The sequence below is a fragment of the Asterias rubens genome, chromosome 9, assembly GCF_902459465.1.
Source record: "Asterias rubens chromosome 9, eAstRub1.3, whole genome shotgun sequence".
Lineage (NCBI taxonomy): Eukaryota > Metazoa > Echinodermata > Asteroidea > Forcipulatida > Asteriidae > Asterias > Asterias rubens.
In genome coordinates this window covers 7,736,387-7,760,467 of record NC_047070.1, presented here as the reverse complement: position 1 = coordinate 7,760,467, position 24,081 = coordinate 7,736,387, and the positions used below count along the sequence as shown (strand labels likewise).

General features: G+C 38.0%; 3 protein-coding genes across 3 annotated transcripts in view; 1 reads left to right on the top strand and 2 right to left on the bottom strand.

Moving 5' to 3' along the window:
- LOC117294723 (shootin-1-like) overlaps nucleotides 1-7,105 on the bottom strand; it is a 70,295-nt gene extending 63,190 nt beyond the window's left edge. The window contains exon 1 of the mRNA XM_033777236.1: nucleotides 6,896-7,105. Within this exon, the coding sequence (XP_033633127.1) occupies nucleotides 6,896-7,105 (210 nt within the window). The remainder of the gene's footprint in view (nucleotides 1-6,895) is intronic.
- Nucleotides 7,106-9,775: 2,670 nt separating this feature from the next.
- Nucleotides 9,776-13,571, bottom strand: LOC117294722. The gene is made up of 3 exons (XM_033777235.1): nucleotides 13,236-13,571; nucleotides 10,574-10,708; nucleotides 9,776-9,894 (listed from the first exon to the last, which is right to left on the bottom strand). The coding sequence occupies exons 1-3, from the start codon at nucleotides 13,372-13,374 to the stop codon at nucleotides 9,776-9,778; spliced, it is 393 nt and encodes a 130-aa protein (XP_033633126.1). The 5' UTR covers nucleotides 13,375-13,571.
- A 4,911-nt stretch (nucleotides 13,572-18,482) lies between these two features.
- Nucleotides 18,483-22,889, top strand: LOC117294334 (nanos homolog 1-like). Its single transcript, XM_033776700.1, has 2 exons — nucleotides 18,483-18,785; nucleotides 20,274-22,889. Exons 1-2 carry the CDS (start codon nucleotides 18,571-18,573, stop codon nucleotides 20,590-20,592), a joined length of 534 nt encoding a protein of 177 aa, XP_033632591.1. The 5' UTR covers nucleotides 18,483-18,570; the 3' UTR covers nucleotides 20,593-22,889.
- Nucleotides 22,890-24,081: the final 1,192 nt, after the last annotated feature.

The window sequence follows — 24,081 nt, the reverse complement described above, 5'->3', positions numbered from 1 at the left end:
TCACCCACATACCTTACACAAACACTGGGCGACCTGGCTTCTGTGAGTTTGCGCGTGCGCACTTGGTTCTTCACCAAACTATGGCGTCGTATGTCGTATGGATATAATAAAGGAAAAACTTCTTTTTTGAGACGCGATAACATTTTTGGACGCTACCGAACACCTGAACGATGAACACAATAGAATACCAACCACCCTCGTGTGCTTATACCCAAATTTGGATCCACCGCTAGTGACCGGAAAGTTGCCAAAAATGTAAAAATATGCTATGATATTTCCATGTAAACACCACAAACAGTCAATGAAAATGTGTGTATTCACAATTCTTGTCTCCAATGATTAAACTTTACACTTTACACGGCCGTCCAGCTGGAGGTCACCTATCTTTTTCCACTGGTCAGACAGGGGCATTGTCAGGGTATACTTTTGTTACTCTGCGGTTTTGCGGGTCGTTCGAGCTCCTTCTCTTCCTTCCTCCATGCTTAAATACAGAAAGGACTTTATTCTCTAAAAGCAGTGGACTTCAAAACAGTTTTGAACCATGTTTACTAGCCTCAAACAAGTTTAAAATCTTGTGCCATAAAAACCGTCTGCCTTGCTGCTTTGCAGACCATGAAGTTCATTCAAAAGAGCCCTGGCCCAATTTCATAGAGCTGTTTTAAAGCAAACAAAAAAGAGCCAAGCACAACAACATTATGGTTACCAGCCCAAATGCCATTTCTCAAGTGCAATCAGAGACTGGTATCCTGCAAATGTTTGCTTAGTAGCAACTTGTTAAACAAATGTTATGCTTAAGCAGCTTTATGAAATTGAGCCCACTCTTTGAGCAAGCTTTCTGTAAATTGCCCGCCTGTGAAGCCAGTACATGAAGTTCTCCACATAAGCCAAAACAAACATATGGACACAAACTCTATATTATATTATCTCAAATACTGATGCAAATCATTAACTGACACTTTGCAGGCTGTACTTTTTGTTGATGTCATATAAAACACAACCACCATGTGGACCCAAGCTGTGGACCACACTCTAAGACGTCACACTTCAAAACAACTTTCTTAATTTGAAAGCCATGTCTTTTAGAAATCCTGGAGAGATTCCCGGAATAAACGCAGAGGAAAGTCTAAACAATATGAGGTGTGAGTCCATCAAAATAAATTGGAGAAAATGTCAAAATGAGGAAAAGTCCAGGGTTCAAAAATTACCCTGGATCACAGGAGCCCTACATGCTTCATTTTAAAAAGGGCAAGGGCACCACGGCGATAACTTCTCCTAGTAAATGGGCACCCTTTGAAGAAAATTGTAAATTTCTGTTTCTTCTACATTTTAAGGGCATAGAGGCAATGACCAGGGGCACAGAGGCACACGCCTCAATTGCCTCCGTAAAGAATCAGGCCTGTCACAGGTCTGTGAGGCCAGTAATATTACCATCGGACCAATAAACTAACGACCGGGCAAGTCCAAGGGCAGATTTCACAAAGATAGTCTTAACTAAGAACTAGTTGTACCATGGTCCTACATATGTAGGAGTTTAAAAAAATATTAAGGCTATAGTCATAGGTTAGGAGGAGTAACTCAAGATAGCACTAGGTCCGGACCTCCGACAAAATGTACAATGTAGCAATGTTGGACATCGGAGTTGCGAGATAATAATGAAAGAAAAAAACACCCTTGTCACACGAAGTTGTGTGCTTTCAGATGCTTGATTTCGAGACCTCAAATTCTAAACTTGAGGTCTCGAAATCAAATTCGTGGAAATCACTTTTTTTTTCGAAAACTACATTACTTCAAAGGGAGCCGTTTCTCACAATGTTTTATACTATCAACCTCTCCCCATTACTCGTTACCAAGTAACGTTTTATGCCAATAATTATTTTGATAATTACCAATAGTGTCCACTGCCTTTAACAGAAGTGGAAATCACAAGTTCCGTTGAATAAACAAAGTATGCACACGTTAGTCAATTGAATCATAGTGCAATGGTTGGATCCGTATTACTGTGTTATTATCTTCAATAGACAATACATGTACAAAGCCGTTCAGCTGTTGACTTTCGAGTCTGATAAATATCTTTTGATTCTGTTGAGTATTGAAGTATACATGTACTTCCGCATTTATAAGCCAACAAATCTTACTTACAGTTTGTCCAAATAAAAGCAGTTTAAAAATGTATTATTCATAGATTTTTCACATTTGATTCTTATCCAAGTCTTGTAAAAAAGAAATATTACAAAAAATACTGCTCCAGTAATCTGTTCCCTAAATTTGAACCCTGGGGTGGATTTCACAAATAGTTGAGATTATTCTTATCTTGAGTTCATACCAGGACTAGCCTTAAGTTTTTAATATCACCCAAGTCCTAACTCTTTGTGAAATCAACCCCTGGTCAATGACATGTTGAAACGGTTGTTATACTGGTTTCAATAAAGCAACCTCCATTTCTACTGTGAACTGACAAAATGTTTCAGAAGTTAAGTTTAAACCGAGTTTGTTTCTCCACAGAATCACAAACGAATATGCCCGGGGCAGAACGGGGAACAGCAATCATAGTGTGAAAGGGCTTGGCCCTTATTCCCAATGTAGTGTGAAAAGGTCTACAAAATGTGGAAACGGCTTTAGAGATGCCTTTTACTTGGGAAAACTGCCTTGCCCATGCAAGACCAAAGTGTCAGACTTTATGCAGCGTGATTAAAGGCAGTGGACACTATTGGTAATTACTCAAAATATTAATTAGCATAAAACCTTCCTTGGTGACGAGTAATGGGGAGAGGTTGATGGTACAAAACATTGTGAGAAACGGCTCCCTCGGAAGTGCCATAGTTTTCGAGAAAGAAGTAATTTTCCACGAATTTGATTTCGAGACCTCAGGTTTAGAACTTGAGGTCTCGAAATCAACCATCTAAACCCACACAACTTCGTTTGACAAGGGTGTTTTTTCTTTCATTATTATCTCGCAAGTTCGATGACCGATTGAGCTCAAATTTTCACAGGTTAGTTATTTTATGCATATGTTGAGATACACCAACTGTGAAGGCTAGTCTTTGACAATTACCGATAGTGTCCACTGGCTTTAATAATAAAAAGCACAAACATGTGGAATTTTCCCCACCTCCACATAGATAGAGCTCCATTCACCACTACCTACAGAATGTCTCCCCTTTTCTTCACAATAGATCCACTTCTATAACAAAATCTCTCCAATGAAATGCTCCATTCTTCACCCACAAACAAATAGCCAGGGAGCAGGGGCATTTAGAAGGCCTATATAAAGCTAGGCTACCATACTGCCTGAGAGGCGGCTACTCATCTTTTCAATGGATGTGCCAACTTCATTTCCCCCCCTAACTTAAATGAAATGGATATTCGATGCAATCGTCGCATGGGTTTCTATTCTTTATCAAATTGTCATGGATCGGTGGTATGTCTTTTGACATTCATATTTTTGTTGTCAATATAATGCATTGCCAATAATGCTGTTATGTACCAGGTCCAGCTATTAGCCAACTGCTCTCTATAATCAAATCATTGTATCAGGGACGCTAGTGCACTTACCAGTTGAAGTTTTCCTTAGTTTAAAGGGAAGGTATGTTTGGTAATCACTGTTAAAGGGTGTATGTACTTTTTCTAGGACAAAAAACACAATGTCCACAGATTTACACTAAACTTACACAGTTTGAAGATAATGATAGTACAAAGCTTCCCTGAAAATATTACGTGCTGAGGTGCTGTAGTTTTTGGGAAATGAGTAAAACAATGTCATAAAAATAATTTTCGTCTCATGAGACGAAAATTATTTATCGTCTCATGAGACGAAAATTATTTTAATCATTTACAAACATATTTATCTTTATCTTCAAACCCTGTAAGTTTAATGTAAATCTATGGACATTTTGAAAAGGTACCCAAATCCTTTAAAATTAATGGCGATAAAACTTTTGAATAGAAGCCTACAGCAGCTTTCGATAGTATGAAGCATTTGGAGAAACATTTTAAATGTGTTTATGTAAAAAAGATAGTATACAAATATTAAATGGCTCAGAGTGGAATGGGAGGAATATTATCGCAAGGTAAAATTTGGACTGTTCCATTTCATGAGGCGAATCCTTGGATCGGTCGAGTTGGTCTTTGAAAAGGCGTTTGTAACCGTTTGTTATCAAATGCATATGGTTAGAAAGATGTTGTAAAAGTAGAATACAATGATCCACACAAACATGCCTCAAAATTACACGGTTTTCCTTTTACATCGTCGGATAACACGGTCCGCCATTTATGGGAGTCAAATTTTTGACTCCCATAATTGGCCGACCGTGTTAGTTCGCAAAGTAAAAGGAAAACCACGCTATTTCGAGGCAAATTTGTGTGCATCATTGTATTCTACTTTTAAAACATCTTTCGACCATGAGCATTTTGTAACAAACGGATACAAATGCTTTTTTATAGACCAACTCATCCGATCCAAGGCAACGTGTTCCTTTAAAGCCACTCAATATTTGTTTTATCTAACTGACATATTATAGATCCTTGTCATTTGATGTATTTTAAAAGTATAACATTATGAAAAAGCACAGAAATTACTGACAACCAAAAATCATCATGGAAGAAGAAAGCGTCGCGTAGCGGCGACAATGCACAAATCGGATCACAACCTTTTGCACAGGTTCTCCTTTGTTTCAGCAGCGGCGCGGCGGCGCTGTACTGCTCAAAAACATTGGGAACAAGGATGATCCTAACTGTTGAATGGGAAATGCTATTCCCCATGGGCGAATAGGTCTTTTTGATCGCCGGTGTGGATGGGAGTAATAGTGAATGTCACGTGAAGTAAGTTCCACCAATCATATGACAAGGATCTGTATGTCAGTTATATAACAGTTTTTATGCCCCAGATTTGAATATGAGAAGCATTAATGCAGTAGCCTAAAGCTTCTCGGATTGTGTGCTTCTATTATTCTTCCTGGACATATTAGGTCTGGATTTCCAGCGATATCTCAAACACAACCATGAAACTGTTTTATTGTATACACTACATTTATGTAGGATTTAGCCAACCAAAGGGTTTCAAAAACCTGTAGTCTGAAAATATGTTAGTCACTGAAATCAATCTCCATCAGTAAAAATAGTAAAACCATACAGGTTTGTATTCCTGTGAGTCTAAAAACTGCTATAAATCATCACATAAAAATGTATTATCGGCAGGTACAAGCTTTTTTTAAGTGCATGATGCAGAGCTCATCCTGCATTTTTGCAAGGGCATGGCAATTTGGCATCAGTAAAAGGGCACCTCTTTCAGACAATAAAAATAGGTATTGTACATTTTAAAGGGCACCAAGACAATGACCATGGGGCATGAAGGCAATTCCTTTAGTTGCCTTATTATAGTGGGAACTCGGGTACAATTACCAATAAGCATTTTAAAAATGTTCAAACAAACCATCTTATTGCAGGGGTAGATTTGATTATTGTAGAAAGAGGGCAATTTCACAGTCACTAACTCATGCCTGTATGCTTTGTTTTTGAAAGAGCGAGGGCACCAAGGTAATTTTTCCTTGGTAAAGGGCACCCTATGAGGAAATGACCAGGGGGCATGGAGGCAATCACCTTTGTTGCCTCCGTGAAGTATCAGGCATGCTAACTTTAAAATGGTTTCCTGAAACATTTTCTTAACTTGGGTTCTCAAGTTCACTAACAAACTCACAGCTTTTAACAAACTTTATTTGTAGAAGAGTCAACTTTGGAGTTTGGACTTGAGTCTTCCCTCTGTAGATTGTTCAGTCATGTCAGTGTTTACAAGTAAATGTCAAACCCTGATTCAGAACAGGAAATGTATGTATATTTTTCTGTATGCTGCTATGACAAATGTACAAATTGTTTATTTCAATTCCTTTGGGTATTGTGGATTAATACAATAAACCTGACCCTGAACTGCATTGATCACAACCCAACCCCCAACGGTAGGCTTAAAATGCAACCCTACATGTACATTCTTGTGTACTATACCCTTAAAAAGATCGCCCGAGTGGTTTTAATGTGATCAAAGTTTGTGTTCAATCTAACTGTCAATGCTTACAACTGCATTAACCGGAGTCCCTAACACTATTAAGGAAGTTTTCTGATTAATTCATGACTATATATTACACAAATGTCGACTGTAGGATGCACATCAAATCTTTATGAATCGAGTAATGCATTTGGCTCCAAGTTTGTTCTTGTGTACATAAACTGTGCAATCATTCAATGGTGCTTCCAGATCATGCATACATTTGTAGGTTTGAATCCGCAAAACATAGGAAACCAAGTCTTTTTTACCTACCCTGCCCCCTGGCCCCCCCCCCCCCCCCCATTAGACTGTACAAGTCTCACAGAAATAATGAACATTTGGGGACACTTTAAACCAGTGCTTTTGTTTCCTTCATCACATCACACTAGGAATTTGGACCAAGTGTCAATTTCCTTTCCTTTCCTTGTTGATGTTGCATTGTCTAATCTATAGAATCTTTTCATCAGACATTCATCTTGTATTACTCCCATTCAAATCAGTGTAACTTTAGTGAGACTGAAAGGCCAAATAGTAGTCTGGTCTTTTGTTGTACTTTTTTTTAGGTCATAGATAAATCACAAAACTTCCTTATAGTGTTGGGGACTCCACTCCAGATAATGCAGTTAAAGAGGCACCAATGTCAAGACCAGGGCCCAATGTCATAGAGCTGCTTAAGCAGAATGTATTGCTTAACAAGCTAAGCAGAACAGAGCAGGATTCCAGTCACAAATTGTACATTTGACATGGTGGTAACCTTATTCTGGAAAGCATAATATTGTTTAGCTACTTTTTGTGCTTTTGAAGCTCTATGAAATTGGGCCCAGGGTTGACAGCTAGGTCATTGCTTCCATGTACATGTACCTCATTATTAATATTGACGTACACAGAAGATTTGACGTAGCAAAGATGGTGTGATAAAGGTAGAGGCCATGGACAAGGAAATGGCCTGTGGTGGTTGCACTTGACGGAAATGTCGTCTGATGGACACGGATGCAACTGCCAATGGCCTTTGTTGTACTTGGAGGTGATGGATTCTGATGAACTCACAGTGGCAATAGCTTCTGATGCCATATATAGAGGCTTCTGATGGATATGTATGCAATGGCCACTGATGTGGTTTGAGGAATGAGCTTTTGATGCACATGGAGGTAATAGCTTCTGATGGACACGGATGCAATGGATTCCGTTGGATACATGGAGACAATTATGGCCTATGTGAGTACAGTAGGCAATGACCTCTAAGTACCAGAGAGGTAATGACATCTGAGGTACATGGAGGCAATGACCTCTGATGTACATGGAGGTAATGACCTCTGAGGTACATGGAGGCGATGACCTCTGAGGTACATGGAGGTAATGACCTCTACGGTACATGGGGCATTGACCTCTAAGGTTCATAAAGGTTATGATCTCTGATGTATATGGAGGCAATGACCTCTGAGGTACATGGAGGTAATGACCTCTACAGTACATGGGGTTAATGACCTCTGAGGTACATTGAGGCAATGACCTCTGAGGTACATGGAAGCAATATCCTCTGAAATAAATGTAGCCAATGTCCTCTGAGGTACATGGCAGCAATGACCTCTGAGGCTCATTGAGTCAATGACCTCAATCATATCTGGGCTTGACCTTCATACCTCTTTACAATATCCCCATTGACTTTATAAGACTTTCCAATGGATAATGCCCTTTGCAAAACAAAAAGGGCCCTGCCTCTTCAAAAGATTAAAACACCATGTCTGCAAACCCACTCTATGGACTCAGGGGAGCCACCTGTTCTTAGATACACAGCCAGACACAACCATGAATGCTGCAACCACCTTAGATATCACATCATGTCTCTCAGGAATAGATCTCCATCAACACAAAACCACTGTCACTATAACCTCTTTACATCATCAATAACACACAAAAAAACAACTAAAAGCACTCTGGTACAAATGCATCCAGCAAAAACTCACTCTGGTAAAAAACAGATAGTAAACAATGATCCATTTGATACATTAAACAAGCCCCCCCCCCCCCACTATATACGTTCAAGCAAGAGAGTTCGCACAATTATTAACTTTTTAAGCAGATATTTGATCTAATAATGCACATTTCATGAGTCACCGACATAAACACAACACAATGTACATATTTCAAACAAACAAAAACCTTCCCCAACATGGACAATTTATTGAACCAACAAAAAGTCGACATCAGGCTTGTGTGTTCAGTCTGTGTTGTGAGTAGTGGGCTCTCCACTGTCAGAATATTTGCAAAGGTCGCAGTAGTTGGAGGAAGGAAACTTAATAACGTAAAGGGGTAAGGCCAAATAACAAAAAATACCAGTTGATCGTCCGGATTTTTCAAAAAAGAGGAGGATGAGGGCCTTACTATTTACTATTTACTATTTTTTTTCAAGATGGCCGCTAAGTACTTCAAATCAAACAGGCCACCAATTCTTCAGTTTGAATCAACCGCAAACTTATTTATACCTATTAGTTGCATGAGGACCTGTGTTAACACTAACAGGGTCAGATAACACTAAAATGATTTGCTGGTAGGCATTGACTAATATTGTTTTATGAAACAGACGGTTACAAGTGTTCGAGAGCATCAAGTTAGATCCGGGAAAAGCTCCTAGGCCACTCCTTTTTTTTTTAACACAAAAATCGAAAAATAGTAAATAGTAAAAAAAAAAGGATGCGGCCCCATAAAAGGATGCCGACAGGGACGATCAACTCAACTGGTATTTTTTTTTATTTGGCCTAAGACTTGTTTGCTTTGCTAGAGATTGGGGTAGTTTGATGGACTGAACGCTCCGGCAAATTATCACCGACCATGAAGAGAATTTCTGTTTTAAAGGCATATTATACCTTTGGTTTTGAATTATTAGATGAAAACAATAAAACTAACATTGAAAAAAATCATTTTTTAAAAAGTGGACAAGTTTTTGAGATATCACCAGAAATCCGGAGCGATTATGTCCACGCAGGAAGAATAATCCCCAATAGGAATACACAATCTGAGAACTGTTACTGTGGTAACGCTTCTCAGATTCAATTACGGGGTATAAAAACTGACATCTTTTTACCTAACCACCTAACGTCAAAGTGAAAAATATTTCTCAAGATGCTTTATACCTCTTACTAAAAGTTTCTTACAAAAGGTTTTTATTTTGACATTAATTTAAAAATTTTAACCTGGAAATAAATGCAGTCATTCTGCAGTGATAGCAGACAAATTCCAAAGTGAAAGGAGAGTCTCAAAAATGGAAATGGGAAAATGAAGTCGATAGAACTATCTCTGTACGTATTATTGTTGACTCAACCATTACACAGGAAGCTGCAAACGGTAATATTTGTTTGGGCAAGCTACTGGTACTCTGATGTTTTCTCATCTTTAAGACTTGCAAACTTGCAAGCCCTTCCAGCAGGGTGCATCACTGAAACAAGGAAGTCATTGTCTTCACTTACTTCCATTACTTCACCAGGGAAATAATCCCCATCGTGTACCACAAGAAACCAACTCCCCATGTTTAGAATCGCTTAGCTGACCCGCTTTAAGTTCAGCAAACATGAAACAAAAATATTGTGTCAGTCTCGTTAAAGGTATTCCTGATCAAGTGACAGTTTTTGGACTTCAAAACTTTTACAATTCAAGTCTTAACATGTCACCACCACAAGAGATGTTGGTTTGGTTCAGCACTATAGCATTGACGTCCAGATAAATTCGAGAGGGTTTGGAGCAGTTTCAGATTTGAAATCTTTCGCTTACCTTTGTCGCGTAGGTCTCTGCAGTAAGCCGGCATTGTTGTTCAACATCATATCTGACGTTCAGATCGCAATATTCATTGAAGGCTGCCTCCGAAACTGCGCATTGACAATGAATTCAAAATAACAAAAAATTTATATTTTCAAAGCTCATTATTGGGATCCTCTAACCGATTTGCAGAGGCCTCGAGGCAGTCCTTCCATGGCAAAACAGCGTGACTCGGAAAAATTACATTTTGTAAATAGCCTATCACAAATCGCCCATACATTGCTAATATTGTAAAATTTCTGATATCAAATTTTGTCACTAAAATTGTCAACAGAAAAAAAAACGAAAATTGTGTTTTGTGTTCAAAAATTTAGATGCTACTAGTAATTGTATTTCAAGAATTTCACATTCAGAAATGAACTTCACTTTGACCTCTTTATGTGAATGGAAGTAGGTCAAACCTGCTGCAGGCATAACAAGCCCCTTGTGGCCACTGTGGTCTCTAAAGGACTAAATCAATCAAGATCTTGTGACAGGAAAAAAATTGAATTACCATTAATTTCAAAAGTTTAATGTTAACCCAAATAAAGGCCCGGTCACACAGGCCTCGAAAACGAGAAAGAAAATGTTAAAAATGCACGCCCTCTATTGTCGAGTAAGCATGAGCGTATTCTGCGTGGAGCAATTTAACCAATAGAATGCGTTCTCTTTGCGTCAATATCATTATCGTTTTCGTTATCTCTGCAGTGTGACTCAGCCTTAAGCCACAACATCTTCATTCCTACGTACCTACACTGAGATGTTTGTACACATGATCAGATTCATCTAATTTCTTCTCAGTGGCCTTGCGTTGTTTCTCGCTCTCCTGAAACTTGTGCCTGAGTTTCTCGTACTTCTTTTTAAGATCTCCATGTTCTTGAAGCGCTGATGGAGGAAAATTTTAAAACAGATAAATTTCAAGATCTCTGCAGTGTGACTGTTTGGACATAAAACCCACTATTCCAAAGGTTCTGGTTAGATCCTTATAACGCTTCTTATATTAATTTTTTTGTGATAAAAGTGATATTTTCCATAATGGCAGTACCTCAAAGTGAATGTTTCTCAAAATGCATTATACTATCCAAAGCCGCTGTATTTCTTACCAGGTATGTTTTTTGTTGACATTCATATTCAGGGTTATTACCAATTGTATACAGACCCTAAAATGTGCATAATATTAATAATGTCAATGGGAGAAATAGTCTGAAGAGCAAAATCTTGAGAAAACATCACGGTTCTTCTTCCATATTTTTTTACCAACATGTCAGGCCTGGAATTACGCCTTGAGAGGGCAAGGCCATTTTTACTTTGCAATGGGCACTTCCATTGGAAAATCTTCAAGTCCATGGAAAACATTGCAAACTTTTTGATATGGTATGTTTTTCTTAAACGTCTGATAGTATTAGTAGGCTTTAATTTCATAGGCGCGGAAACTCGAACCATATGCAAAGCAAGGGATTTAACTAGGCCCAATTTTCAGAGAGCTGCTTCATAACATTTTGCTTTTAAAAGCAAAAAAAAATCCTTGCTTAGTAAAATCAGATTACAGGCCAAGACTCCACTCAATTGTTAAATGCTAAGTAAACAGCAGCTAAATACCAGTCACAAGCAATGTATACTATGGCATGACATTTTGGCCGGAATGTAAAAAGTTAGCGAGCAATTTTCGTGGCTTAGCAATTTTTTTGCTTTAAAATACTCAGCTCTATCAAATTGGCCCCTGGAGTCCAACAGGGCCAGAAAGAAACCACTAACCCAATGCCTGAAGGAAATTTTTACGCATTATGCAATGCAACAGATCTTAACTTATAACATCGTTATAACTTATTTACTCCCACCTGGAATTTTTTTCACAGAACTTAGGGAAATTACTAAGTATACAGTGGTAACACACAATGATGTACATGTATATGGGTATAAAACCGAGGTTATTCATCTTTATCCCCAATGCAAATTTATTATATCATCTTGTCTGAATATTTAATGGGCTAGTAAATCTCCCAATAAAGATTGCTTCATAAGACTTTCGTTTTTTTTCCTGTTGTTATTCGCCACTTACAGCCAGGGGGATTTCCCTCCGCACTGTCTGGGACACAAACACAAAAGGGATTGTGTTTGCATTGCATGGTTTCTCTCACACACAATTGATTATTTAAATACAAAGCAAACTCAAAGGTCACAACTCAACAATGCAGACACAGTATGGGCTGGATTGCTGTACATGATCCTTACTATTTTTCAATCTGATTTTTTAACCATTCAACAAATATTTTTATTTTTTAAACTGTTGACAATATTGGTTGCAAGCTGCTTTATAAATTTGTTTTAGTATTAAAGACACTGAAAGCACACAACTTTGTGTGACAAGGGTGTTTTTCTTCCATTATTTAACATCTCGCATTTTCAACGACCACGTGAGCTCAAATTTTCACAGGTTTGTTGTTTTGTGCATTGTTGAGATACACCAAGTGGGACGACTGGTCTTTGACAATTACCACAGGGTCCAGTGTCTTTCAAATTGTGAATAGTGATATAAATGATCACGTTCCAGTGATTACTGAACAGGGTTCATGATTCTGTTTTACACCACCCACCTGCAGTGGTAAACATAATCTTGATCTAGGTTGTTCTTTGGGGGTCATATCTAGCCTATAGAGTAAAAAGCAAATAAATTCAACACTTTTCCTAAATCATCTATGGTCACCGTCAGCCTCAACATATTCACATGTAGAGTCACAAAAAATTCAGGACCCTCTTTAAAAAAAAATCATATAATTAAAGGTAAGAATTTATAATTTTTTTTTGCAGATTTTGATTTTTGCGGTTCGTGGATTTTCTTGACCAGCGTTTGGGTACAAAGAACATCATACGAATGAACATCACACATAGGCATAGTCACAGTTCTAGTTTAGCTTCCTACGTGAGCTGTTTAGGGATTAAACTACTCAAGACTCAAGACTCAAGAACTGTAGATAGGAGTACACTTGGAAAAAATTCCATATATCATCATCACGCCCCCACTAGATAACTTTCTGTATGGCGCCACCACTTTTTCATTCGATATGAAATAATTTAGTATCTAATTTGCCTCAATGAGATATCCCTTTTTGTAAAAAAGAGTGAAAAAGTGGTGGAAGGATACGGAAAGTTATCCGTACACTTGGCCAAGGCATCAAGAAGCAGCATGGATGTGTAAAATCATGACATACTAATAATACTTAATAGCAATACAATTGAGTATTAACATTGTGTACTGTTGTGTTGTGGACAATTAAAACCACATTTTTTTCTTTCCGTAACCACACTGCAACTGCAACCACATACAATGTAAATGTTTTATCCATTAGCTTTTATATGTGACATGGCCATTTCCTCATTCATCCAAAATTTAATGTGCAGTTATTATATTTACCTTGGGCAGCAACTTTTTTGAAAGTTGCAAGTTCACTGTCAGCTGTTGTGCTTTGGTTAGTTGATGTTGTACTCGTTGACACAGTTGATGTTTCCTCCCCCACCTCAGTTGAAACACGTTCTTCTTCCACACCGGCCATATTCACCAACGTTAAAAGCAGGAAGTTGCAGCTTTTTAGAAATAAAATGCAATGGTTGTCACTCAGTAAGCAACCCTACTCAAGTACAACGACGAGTGTTTTTATGGATTGGACTTTTAGTAGGTGTGTGCATGGAGGTACAAATAATACAAACGAAATCAAAGACTACAGTGTACTTGTTGAATGTGTGCAGTATATGTAGGCATACCGCTATTTCTTCAACAACTTCCGCCTACCTGCACCACAGGACTTCGGCAAACAAAAAATAGGTAGCAATCGACAAGTTAAAATTTTCCCCGTTCTTTTTTAACATGACACTATGAATTTAAAGTTCCACTGATGCAGTGTTGTACACTTCCTGAATAACATAGACGCTCGATTGAAAACGTGAACTTGAAATTTTGTGTAAAAAGACAAGTTTTTAACGTACGGCGTTATCAAGAGTTTTTTAACACCCCTTTTGCTGAATGGTATAGACCGTAGGTAGAACTCCAACAATCGTGCCATGCTTTTGCGAGGTGACTTTAGACGGGGACTTCCCCGAATCACAATGGCCCAATTTCATAAAATCTTGTAAGCACCGAAACTTGCTTATGCCACATGCTAATGCTAAGCACGTAAAATTATTGCTTACAGGCAGTGGACACTATTGGTAACTGTCCAAGACTAGCCTTCACAGTTGGTGTATCTCAACATATGCATACAAACCTGTGGAAATTTGAGCTCAATCGGTCATCGAACTTGCGAGATAATAATGAAAGAAAAAAACACCCTTCTCACACGAAGTTTTGTGTGCGTTTATATGGTTGGTTTCGAGACCTCAAGTTTTAAACCTGAGGTCTCGAAATCAAATACGTGGAAAATTACTTCTTTCTCGAAAACTATGGCACTTCAGAGAGAGCCGTTTCTCACAATGTTTTATACCATCAACCTCTCCCCATTACTCATCACCAAGAAAGGTTTTATGCTGATAATTATTTTGAGTAATTACCAACAGTGTCCACTGCCTTTAAGAGAAACGGGATAATAACTACATTGTTGTAACCCACTTAATTTTTCAAGCTACACTGGCCTCAGTTCAAAATTACAAACCATAAGCATTAAGGACGTTCGGGTTAACCCGCGTTAATCTTATTTAGACTTTGTTTGAGAGGTTTTTTTTGCAACAAACGGCCAGAAAATGTATTCCAAAAGCAACAATGTGTTTATTCAATTGTGTCTATAGTTCAAACCCCTGGCAGTCGATACCACTTGACACAATTATTGCTGCTACAATATTAATTTATATTTTTTAGATAACTCAACATCTCTACATTTCCGTACAGAAATTCCTTTGAAAAAAAAACCTGTTTATGTCATAAAAATCGGTGGTCGCCTTTTTAATAGGTCGGTGTGTCCCCAGGGACATGTGACGGCTGATGAAGGAGGATGATTCAAAAGAGGGCGCTATCAGAAGAAGTTTGTACACAATAGACCTTATCGCAAATACCAATGCGCAAGCGCAGACTGTTGAATGAGGTGCATTGTGGGATAGATATGGATCAAATTTGGATACCAGCAAGACCACAATGCACCTAATTCCAAGCTTTACGCGCGCGCCCCGGTATTTGCGAAAAGGTCTATGTGGAGGGGTGCACCCCACCAAATAATCTCCCACAGCACACAGTGCAAAATGCTAAATATTCAAAAATACACGACAACTACTTAAACGTCTCGCAGCTTTTAACTTGAAAGGGAAAATTATTGATTGGCACTTGAACTTTTATTCTCTGCTCAATTTGATATGGGGAGTCCCTGGGCCCGTCGAGTTATTCTCCCTCCAAGTAAAAACACCCCTTCACAGGTCTAATTTTCAAAACGTAGGAGCATCAATCTTGAAAAATTTCCCTACACCTCTCAGCAAATAGGACCATTTATTTCAGGGCCTATGTCATCCAAAATAACTCAAGCTGGAAGTCAACAACCCCCAGGTCACAATTTGGGCAACATTTTTTTTACACTGAAACACTTTCTGGGGGCTCTCAAATCTGTCTAAAATAGAATATTTTCGGGGCCAACAAAATATTAATGAGCTCGACGCTCTGTTTTCTCCTATTATTGGTGGGGTGCACCCTATAGAGCGAGTCATTTTCACAGTTTGACTGGAGACCACACTCAGGACATCAGGAATACTGTCAGGATCATATTTCTTCAGGAAAGTTTTTTTTTTTTTTAATCCGTTGAGAAATGGCGGGCCTAAACAAACAAACCACTCCTATGGTGTTTTGTGTACATTTTCCAAGTGAATGAGCATGTGCCTGATGATACAAACACACAAGTTATTTCCCTCCGAGTCCTTTGAGCTCGACGCTCTGTTTTCTCCTATTTGGTGGGGTGCACCCGAAAGGACAGTAATTTCCTGCCACACCGGTGTCATTTGGGGGAATATTAAAATCTATATTTTAGAAAGTATCCCAATCCAAAGAGCAAGGAACAACCCAGTGGCTGTTAGACCATCAAATAAAATTGTCAGTGGCGCTCCACGCGATTCAAACTAGCATCTTGATAAGCGCCCTCTATCTATTGAGGTGATGAATTCGGTCAGAGATAATGCATGTAGTGATGCGAATAGAAATTAAAATTAGGGTTTTGCGTCGCCAATTATAGCGCCATGTTCTCCCTCCCAACCAATGTATGCCCCGTCCCAACCAACTAGTCCCCCCCCCCTTTCACTTTGGAAGGCACTAAAAACTAACCTCTACAGCGGTTCGGAACTTTTCGTGTGCTCTCGGAACATTCCGGCACGGTTCGCGACGATCCCCCACGCAGCAGGTTTGGGGAGTTGTTACATAAGAGTGGACTAACCACTATACCTGGTTGTTAATGATTTCATGTCTAAAAGATGCAAGTACTGCTTCAAACCTCTTTATTCAAGTACATTTGTAGCAGCAGGTTTGGGGAGTTGTTACATAAGAGTGGACTAACCACTATACCTGGTTGTTAATGATTTCATGTCTAAAAGATGCAAGTACTGCTTCAAACCTCTTTATTCAAGTACATTTGTAGCAGCAGGTTTGGGGAGTTGTTACATAAGAGTGGACTAACCACTAGGACTTGGTTGTTAATATTTTCATGTCTAAAAGATCAGTACTGCTTCAGACCTCTATATTAAAGTACATTTGTAGCAGCAGGTTTGGAGAGTTGTTACATAAGAGTGGACTAACCACTAGGACCTGGTTGTTAATATTTTCATGTCTAAAAGATACAAGCATATGCAAAATGACGTCATAAGGTCATTCTCGCTCGGGTATACTCCGATGGGCCGAACCGCTGTGGAGTTAGTATTTAGTGCCTTCCTTTAACTTTATCATTCGATACACAACCAACTTCGGCCCGAACAAAAGGAAACAAACCGACACACGAGGGCGCTAGTAACAATGATGATGCGTTCAACGCAGGCCCTTTTCGAAACCACGGCTTTGGCTTTGAATTCGGCTCCAGGCTCCGTTCTCTCGTCTGAAGCCCCTAGCACGTACGCGAAGCACGCGCAATAATTGTCAAAACAACCCGCGGGGCCAAGTAGTCTATATAGGGATCAACCTGTTCGTAAATGTGACGTTCTAATTCTACTATAGACCACTCCACCTTCAAGACTGTCTCCAACGCACACTAGTGGCATAAACCAGGTTGTAATTAATTGTATGCAATTAAATTGAACGTGGACTTGGTTTTCCTGTTCTTCAAAGAGGGGTGACAACAAACAAGTTCGTATTTCGTAACAATAGCGTATTTTCACAATAACGTACACCAATCTACTTGTCATTCGGCTAATAACTCATGTGATATTTTCTAACCTCCCTCCCTGGGACCTTTTTGCCAGAAACTGTAAACAATACTTGTGTCCGATCATCGCGCCTTTGCAAAAAAAGGGTCCCAACCCCGCCCCTTTCCAATCCCTCAGGATAGTACACTCATGGGAGGGATTTAAAACGTTATCAAAAAGGTTGTTATTATAGGGACCAATCCATTTTAAATATAAAAATAAATCCTAAAGCATTTTTAAAATTTGAATCTAAAAGATTTAATTCTTAAATCTTAAAAATGGATTGGCCCCTAATCACAATCCCCAGGGATTAACTATAAAATGCTTCGAATTTAGAGTGCACAGTCTTGGTTAACAATTCACACCAACATGGAACCCGTGTTGCTCCATGGTTGCACAAACACTAACATGTGTTGGAAAACAGTAACCCGAAAAGTCAACCCAAACCAAGGCCTCCTGGAAACTTCTTGGTACGATCCTCACGGCTCCTTGGAACTTCCTGTCAAATCTCGCCATCCTCGCCCATTCTCTGTGGTTTCATCACTGGACGAGATACCAATTGCTATCGAAATCCTAATAAATCTTTGCTTTCGATTTTGCTGGGCCCGGCAAACTTCATAGAGCTGCTTTATAATAAGCACAAGAAATTGGTTAACTACTTTGTTTTATGTGCTTAGCAGAAACGAGAAGCAAGGATACCAGTCAGAAATTATACACACAACATGGTAGTTTGGCTGGTAACCTTATTTCTTGTTAGCATGATTTTGTTGTGCTACTGTTTGTGCTCTATGAAATTGGGCATAAACTTGAGATTGTGTGATCAGAAGGGGACACAAACAAAGTTTATTACAAAGTTTAGCAAGACAGCTCTCTAAAGAACACATACCACCGTAAACCATGCATGCGCAAACCAACTATACCTCACCATGCAAAAATGCATCAAACCCTATAAAGTTTATCACATTTATCACATCAGCTGATTTGCAGACAAAACTTTCATTCTAAACTAATTAACGCACTATTTTGTCTATTTCTCCTACCGAATCCACTTACAGGCGGCAAGTAGCCTGTATATATTTTGTTTATAATTATCTGAGTTCTGTGATCCTGCACAGAACCGAAGACGAGCAGTCTCCAGTATATCAACACGTGCTTCTAGCTACACTATACGATCATGAGTCCCCCTGAGTGTACACAGTTTGGCACTAACGAAATCTTTGAGTTGATTGGCTGCATTTGTGTCACTGTTAATGACTTAAGACCCGCCCACCTCTGTGCCTTTATTTACAAAAAGGCGAGTCCACGTGGACGTAGTAGTATAGAACAATTTTCGGGAACTGTCGAGAGCAACTGGAAAAAAAGTAAGACAAACTTGACTATTAAACAGCAGAAAAATGGCCGCTGAATTGTCTACTTTGCATTGGTTTTCACCCATGAAAGACTACTTGGGTCTGGCCAAACTGGTGGGCAGAGTGGAGCACCCTCAGGACGACTATGAAGACTTGTACTCGTCTTCGATATGGCCGACTCGTGGGGGAGGAGATGTCATGACCGAGTTCCGGAGGAATGGGACAGAGTCGATGGTAGAGAGGCTGGACTCGCTCTACAGGTATGTTCAAATTACACCGGGGTTTAGGTGATGTTTTGACAAGTAAAATTTGATTAAAATGGAAATTGAGAAGGCATGTTGAACATGTCGAAAGTGGTAAACATGGTTTTTACAAAAGCTGTGTATCCTGTCGCCACTTTTTCATTTGTTATAAATTAAAATGGTATTAAATATACTCGAACGAGATATTCCTTGTTGTCAAATGAGTGGACATGGTGACATGACTGGGATTAAATGAAAACACTTAAAATGTTGCTTTCCAACCAAAGGAGATTTCACGGGGTTTTTCGTCAACCAAGCAAGATGGGAAAAAAACAAATTTGATTGCTACCTTTCTCAAGTTATACATTGGAAAAAATTACATTTAGGAATTTTAAGTTGTAAACTGTTGCTATTAAATTGGTTTATTAAAACCAAAGATGAATTCAGTTAAAAATACAGAGCTTAATAAAAACAGACTTGTTGTAAATTTACAGAAAAACTGAAGCTGAACAGATTTTTGATTGTTATCTTTTTGTAAAACAAAAGTGTCAATTCCGTGTGCTTCAAACATGCCAAACCAATTTGACTTGCCAAGTCTATTAGTTTTTATTTTGTTAAACAACCTTTTGGTTTCGGTTTTCTCGCTCAATAAAGTTATTGTTAACCAGTTTATGCAATAATTGTAAAATCATTGAATTGAAAGACGACAAGTTCACTTTCAAACTTCACTTTTCTCAACCCTGTCCCTGTTTTAGCCCGTCTTGCCCAAAACTATGAGAGGTCCGTTCCACTTTCGTCTCCATGTAGTTCTAGGAGTTTTTACCCTGTGCCTTAAAAAAAAAAATAACGATGTGCAATTTCAACCCTTTTAGTAAGACCAGATTTGCTAAATTTGTTGCTATTTTCACAAATGCACTTTTGTTGACTGATATAATGTTGAGTGTAACTCCGAGTCAGGCTGATGTGTTCAGACTTTTGTTGCCTTATTTGAAATTAAAAATGCCCATCAATTGAGGTTTAAACCTTGAATAGGACATTGTTTGGTGTATCCGACGAACAATGCCAGAATCTGACCCAATGTAAAAAGTGCGTTGGGACTTGGATCCAGAAAATCGCACTAAACATCTTGCGTGGACTGGCCGTTCCTAAAGCACGGGCTATGTTTTGGCAAAAAAATAGCAATGCAGACTGCCACTTTCAGTAACTGCTGGTGCTCCAGCTAAGATTTGCGGTGAAACACATAAACTTGCACGGCAAATTTCAAAATCAAATTTCTTTAAAAATTTTCCCAACATACGGCTTAGAATTAAATAGCACAGTTTACAGAGCACCGGCACGTTAATCTGGAGGTTGTTAAATGGAGTCCCACTAAATTAGTCCCACTCGAGTAGATTTCAATTTTGTTCAACCCCCAAATCCTTTCAAACAAATAACCCAGTCAGTTTTCCTAGTGGTTTATAATATTGATTTTCACAAAAAAAAATCTTTATTTCCTTCCCTTTGCAGGGATGATGTATTCCGTCCCTTGAATTCGGAGGAAGACGCCAGTCGGAGGATTTTGAGGAAGCAGAGAGCCACAGTATGGTGTGTCTTCTGCAAGAACAATGGAGAGCGGGAGTCTGTCTATTCCAGTCACATACTGAAGGATCAAGACGGTAAAACCCTCTGCCCCATCCTCAGAGCGTACACCTGTCCTCTGTGCGGCGTTAACGGAGACCACGCCCACACGCTAAAGTACTGTCCCACCAAACGAAACGAGCTTCCACCAGCACCTCTTAAGACCCCAAGAACATCAACTGGACGAAAACGACAGTATTGTTTGTAAATTGTATACCGGAAAAAGAAAAAAAAATGTACAGAAGACCAAAAAGTCTGTTTATGTAGATATACTAAATTTTTATTTAAAGTTACTTTTTGATATGGTGTTTCTGTTATATTCAACTACCTCATTTTGATGTTGACGTGCTAATGCCACACTTATGCCTTAAACAAAACCATTTATTAATACCGAAAGGATTCATTATCGGTATTAGATTATTATTTTTTACTGTGCCATTACTTTTTTTTCTGCCTCGTTACTTGGCAGTCTTGAATGTGTGCCTATTTCTATTTTACCCAAACCTTGAATTCTTATCAAGAAAGTTTAGTAAAATGCTTCATTCTTATCTAATATTTGACTGAAAAAAATCAAACTTGTTAAATTGAACAGGAATTATCATTGCTTCATAATATAGCACTGGTTTAAAATATAGCAGGCCTTATGATATACAATGTAATTTTAATAAATTAATAGTTTCAATATTAATATGCAGGCATGCAACAACTTTCAGCTGGTCTCCAATTGTTTTTTAGATTTTTTCTTCCTTAGCTACTGAAACACAACACGACAGTTCTATGTGCTTGGCTACATTTATGTTTTATGAGCAAATGTGCATGTCAGATTATGTGATGCAAAATAGCCTATAAATAGAAGGCTAGAAACACCAACTGATTTATTTATAATGCATTCTCCTCGAAAGTAGAGTAAAATAATATAATTATATAGGACAAGATTTTATAAATGTTATACAGTGTATCCATCCGTTTCCGGTTAGAACACTGCACATACAGCACTTGACTTTTAATAGCGTTGTGAAAGAGTGCATTTTGTACTGAGAAATGAAACTTTCTTAATTTCGCACCCTCATTCAACCTGATATATGGATGATCGATTTGAAGATGATTATTTTACATTGAGCATTTCTAAAGTGAAAGAAAAATGGAATTTCCTCGGAACAGAAAGAAACAGTTTATTGGAGCATAATGTTTATGGGCTTGGACAAAAAGTGAATGTGTACTTGAATGATCTTTAATCCTATAGTACTGAACTAATTAAACAGAACATAATTTATCAGCATATTTGTAACTAAATAAAAAAAGTTGGTGCCCAAACAGTTTCACACACTCCAACCTGCCCTCAAACTCCCTTCCCCTAACCATAATACCACCAAATCCAACCCTAACCGGGTGATTTTGTAGTTGCCAAACAATCCTGTTGTTGATCAACAATAAACACAATTTTGGAGGTTGTTAAACTAGGCCAGTATAAAAAGTTATAGCTGTTTTTCGTTGATTAAGCAGGATTCAAAAAGAAAACTCCACTATTCTGAAGTACTATTTACTTTGTTTTAGTTATGGTATTTTAATTATTAAGTATTGACAGATTTTTGTACATGATTGTGAATCAAGATTTTTTTAATCGACTACAATTATTATTCTTATGCATGCACTGAAGATTTTAGTTAATTTTTCTAATCGTTGCGTCTCTGTAAAAAAAAGTTTACTTTTCCTGTTTAAATATTAGAATAAGACGGACTTGTCAATTGATGTTATTTGAATTTAAATGTTTTTTTATATTATTTTGTATTGTATCTGTTAACTTGCCACCAAATAACTGTAATTAATTTAAATTTCGTTGGCCAGGAGCAGGAGTTCTAAAAACAGACATGAAGTCCAATAAGTGTTCATGTACGATACCAATTGTTTTGATCTGAAACACTGAATTTTCTCTGGGTTTATATTCTCACTGATATTTTGCTCATTCTAGTTATCGGTAACAGATTTTTCATTCAAACAAGAATGGGAAACTAGGAAGCTATCAAAAAGAGAATTTCCTTTGTTCTTTTTTCCCCGGAAGCTAACTTTTTTTCCTTCTTTGGAATTTGTTGTCGTCAATGTCCAATTGGCATATTAATGTGAAAAGAAGAAAATGTTGCTTAGCAAATTTCTTAGCTATGACAAAAGAATGAGTGGGCACCAGTTGCAACAATGTGAACTTAATGAAACTGAGCCATTACCAGTTTGTGTCTGCTTGGCAAGTTCATTTCTGCTTTACATGCTTAACTAGGTTGGGCCCTTGCTTAGCTGTCTAAGCACTAAAAGTAGCTGAACACTAACCAAATAGGTTACCAGCCAAACTACCATGCCTCAAGTACAATTTGTGACTGGTATTCTGCTCAATTCTGCTTAGCAGAAAAATTGTTAAGCAATTATTTTCGGCCTACCCAAGATTTATTGTAATGTTTTATCACCTTTTTTATAAGGGCAGCAGCATTTGGTGCATGAAGGAATAATTGTAAAAAATACATGAACTACATGGCTTTAGAAAACAAAGTTGGAGAGAATACCAACAATCAACTGTACAATAAGCTGATTTTTTTAAGAGTTTATAAAAAAAAACTTTGTTTTATGTAGTTACTAATTTCTATAAGAAGAATGATCGTTTTATACTTTTTTTTCTGTACCAGCATGTATTCTATTAAGCTGTTATTATTCAAGTTAATAATATTGTGATAAAGCCAAAGCAAATCTTTGCAGAAGTTGTAATCAAACTTGAGTAAAATTACTGATGTTTTAAATTTAAATTATTACAAGAAAAGTGGAATTCCTCTTTTATTTAACAATCAATGAGAAATATTCGATCAATAAAGAATTATAAAATTTGTTATGAAAGCTGAAGAACTCTTGTCTACTTGTGAAATCTTTGTTTGTTTGTTATGAAAATAAAATAGTAAACATTCATAGGGGAAACTCACTGGTCAATTTTATACTGAGAAATTGTTGACCCTAAATAAATTAAGATATATCTTGGTCATGATGCCTCCATCTTGGTGATCTTCCTCAAATCGAATAAAGATAATGAATGAAACAAGACTTTTTTGTTCTTCCAGCCTCGGTTTGGTTATATCTATATCTATGGGAGAAATTCAAGATGGCTGCACCATGATAAAGGTCTATATGGCGCATTAATTTCTTATCTTCGGAATATTTTAGTATAAATATAGAAAGAAAATTGCTTTTAGAAAACAATAGGCGCGGGTTAAAAAAAAATTGTGGGATTGGGAAATGAAATACCATCACTGCCGAATTATTTAGCTTTGAAGAGAGGGCGGCAGGGGAATGGTAGTCAGAATATAGGTAAACCGAAAACTTCTTCTGAGCTTAGTTAGCATCTTGACTAGAAAGTCGCAACTCACTATTTAATCTACCCTTCCCCCACCCCTAACCATCACGCCATGAAGGTCTGGAATTAATTAAATAAAGCATTTATGAGCACGGATTACATTGAAAGCCAAAACTACCACCAAAGAGATTTACACATGGTTGTACCACAGAGAAAGGAGTTGTACCGTGGGAGTGGTTATTTTTAGTTTCTTCATTTATCCACACCATGCAAAGCTTTAAACAGTACATTGTAAAGTGATTATCCCGCTTTCAACGTTTTAGAAGTGCATGAGTGTGTTCGCGTGGTTGTGGCTCCCCCTACAACGAGGCA

Coding starts and splice junctions, on each gene's coding strand:
- LOC117294722 (XM_033777235.1), bottom strand. CDS start 13,374: ATGGCCGGTGTGGAAGAAGAACGTGTTTCAACTGAGGTGGGGGAGGAA. Junction 10,709..13,235: donor CAAAAAAGTTGCTGCCCAAG/GTAAATATAATA, acceptor TTCCTCCATCAG/CGCTTCAAGAACATGGAGAT. Junction 9,895..10,573: donor GTACAAACATCTCAGTGTAG/GTACGTAGGAAT, acceptor GTCAATGCGCAG/TTTCGGAGGCAGCCTTCAAT.
- LOC117294334 (XM_033776700.1), top strand. CDS start 18,571: ATGGCCGCTGAATTGTCTACTTTGCATTGGTTTTCACCCATGAAAGAC. Junction 18,786..20,273: donor AGGCTGGACTCGCTCTACAG/GTATGTTCAAAT, acceptor TTCCCTTTGCAG/GGATGATGTATTCCGTCCCT.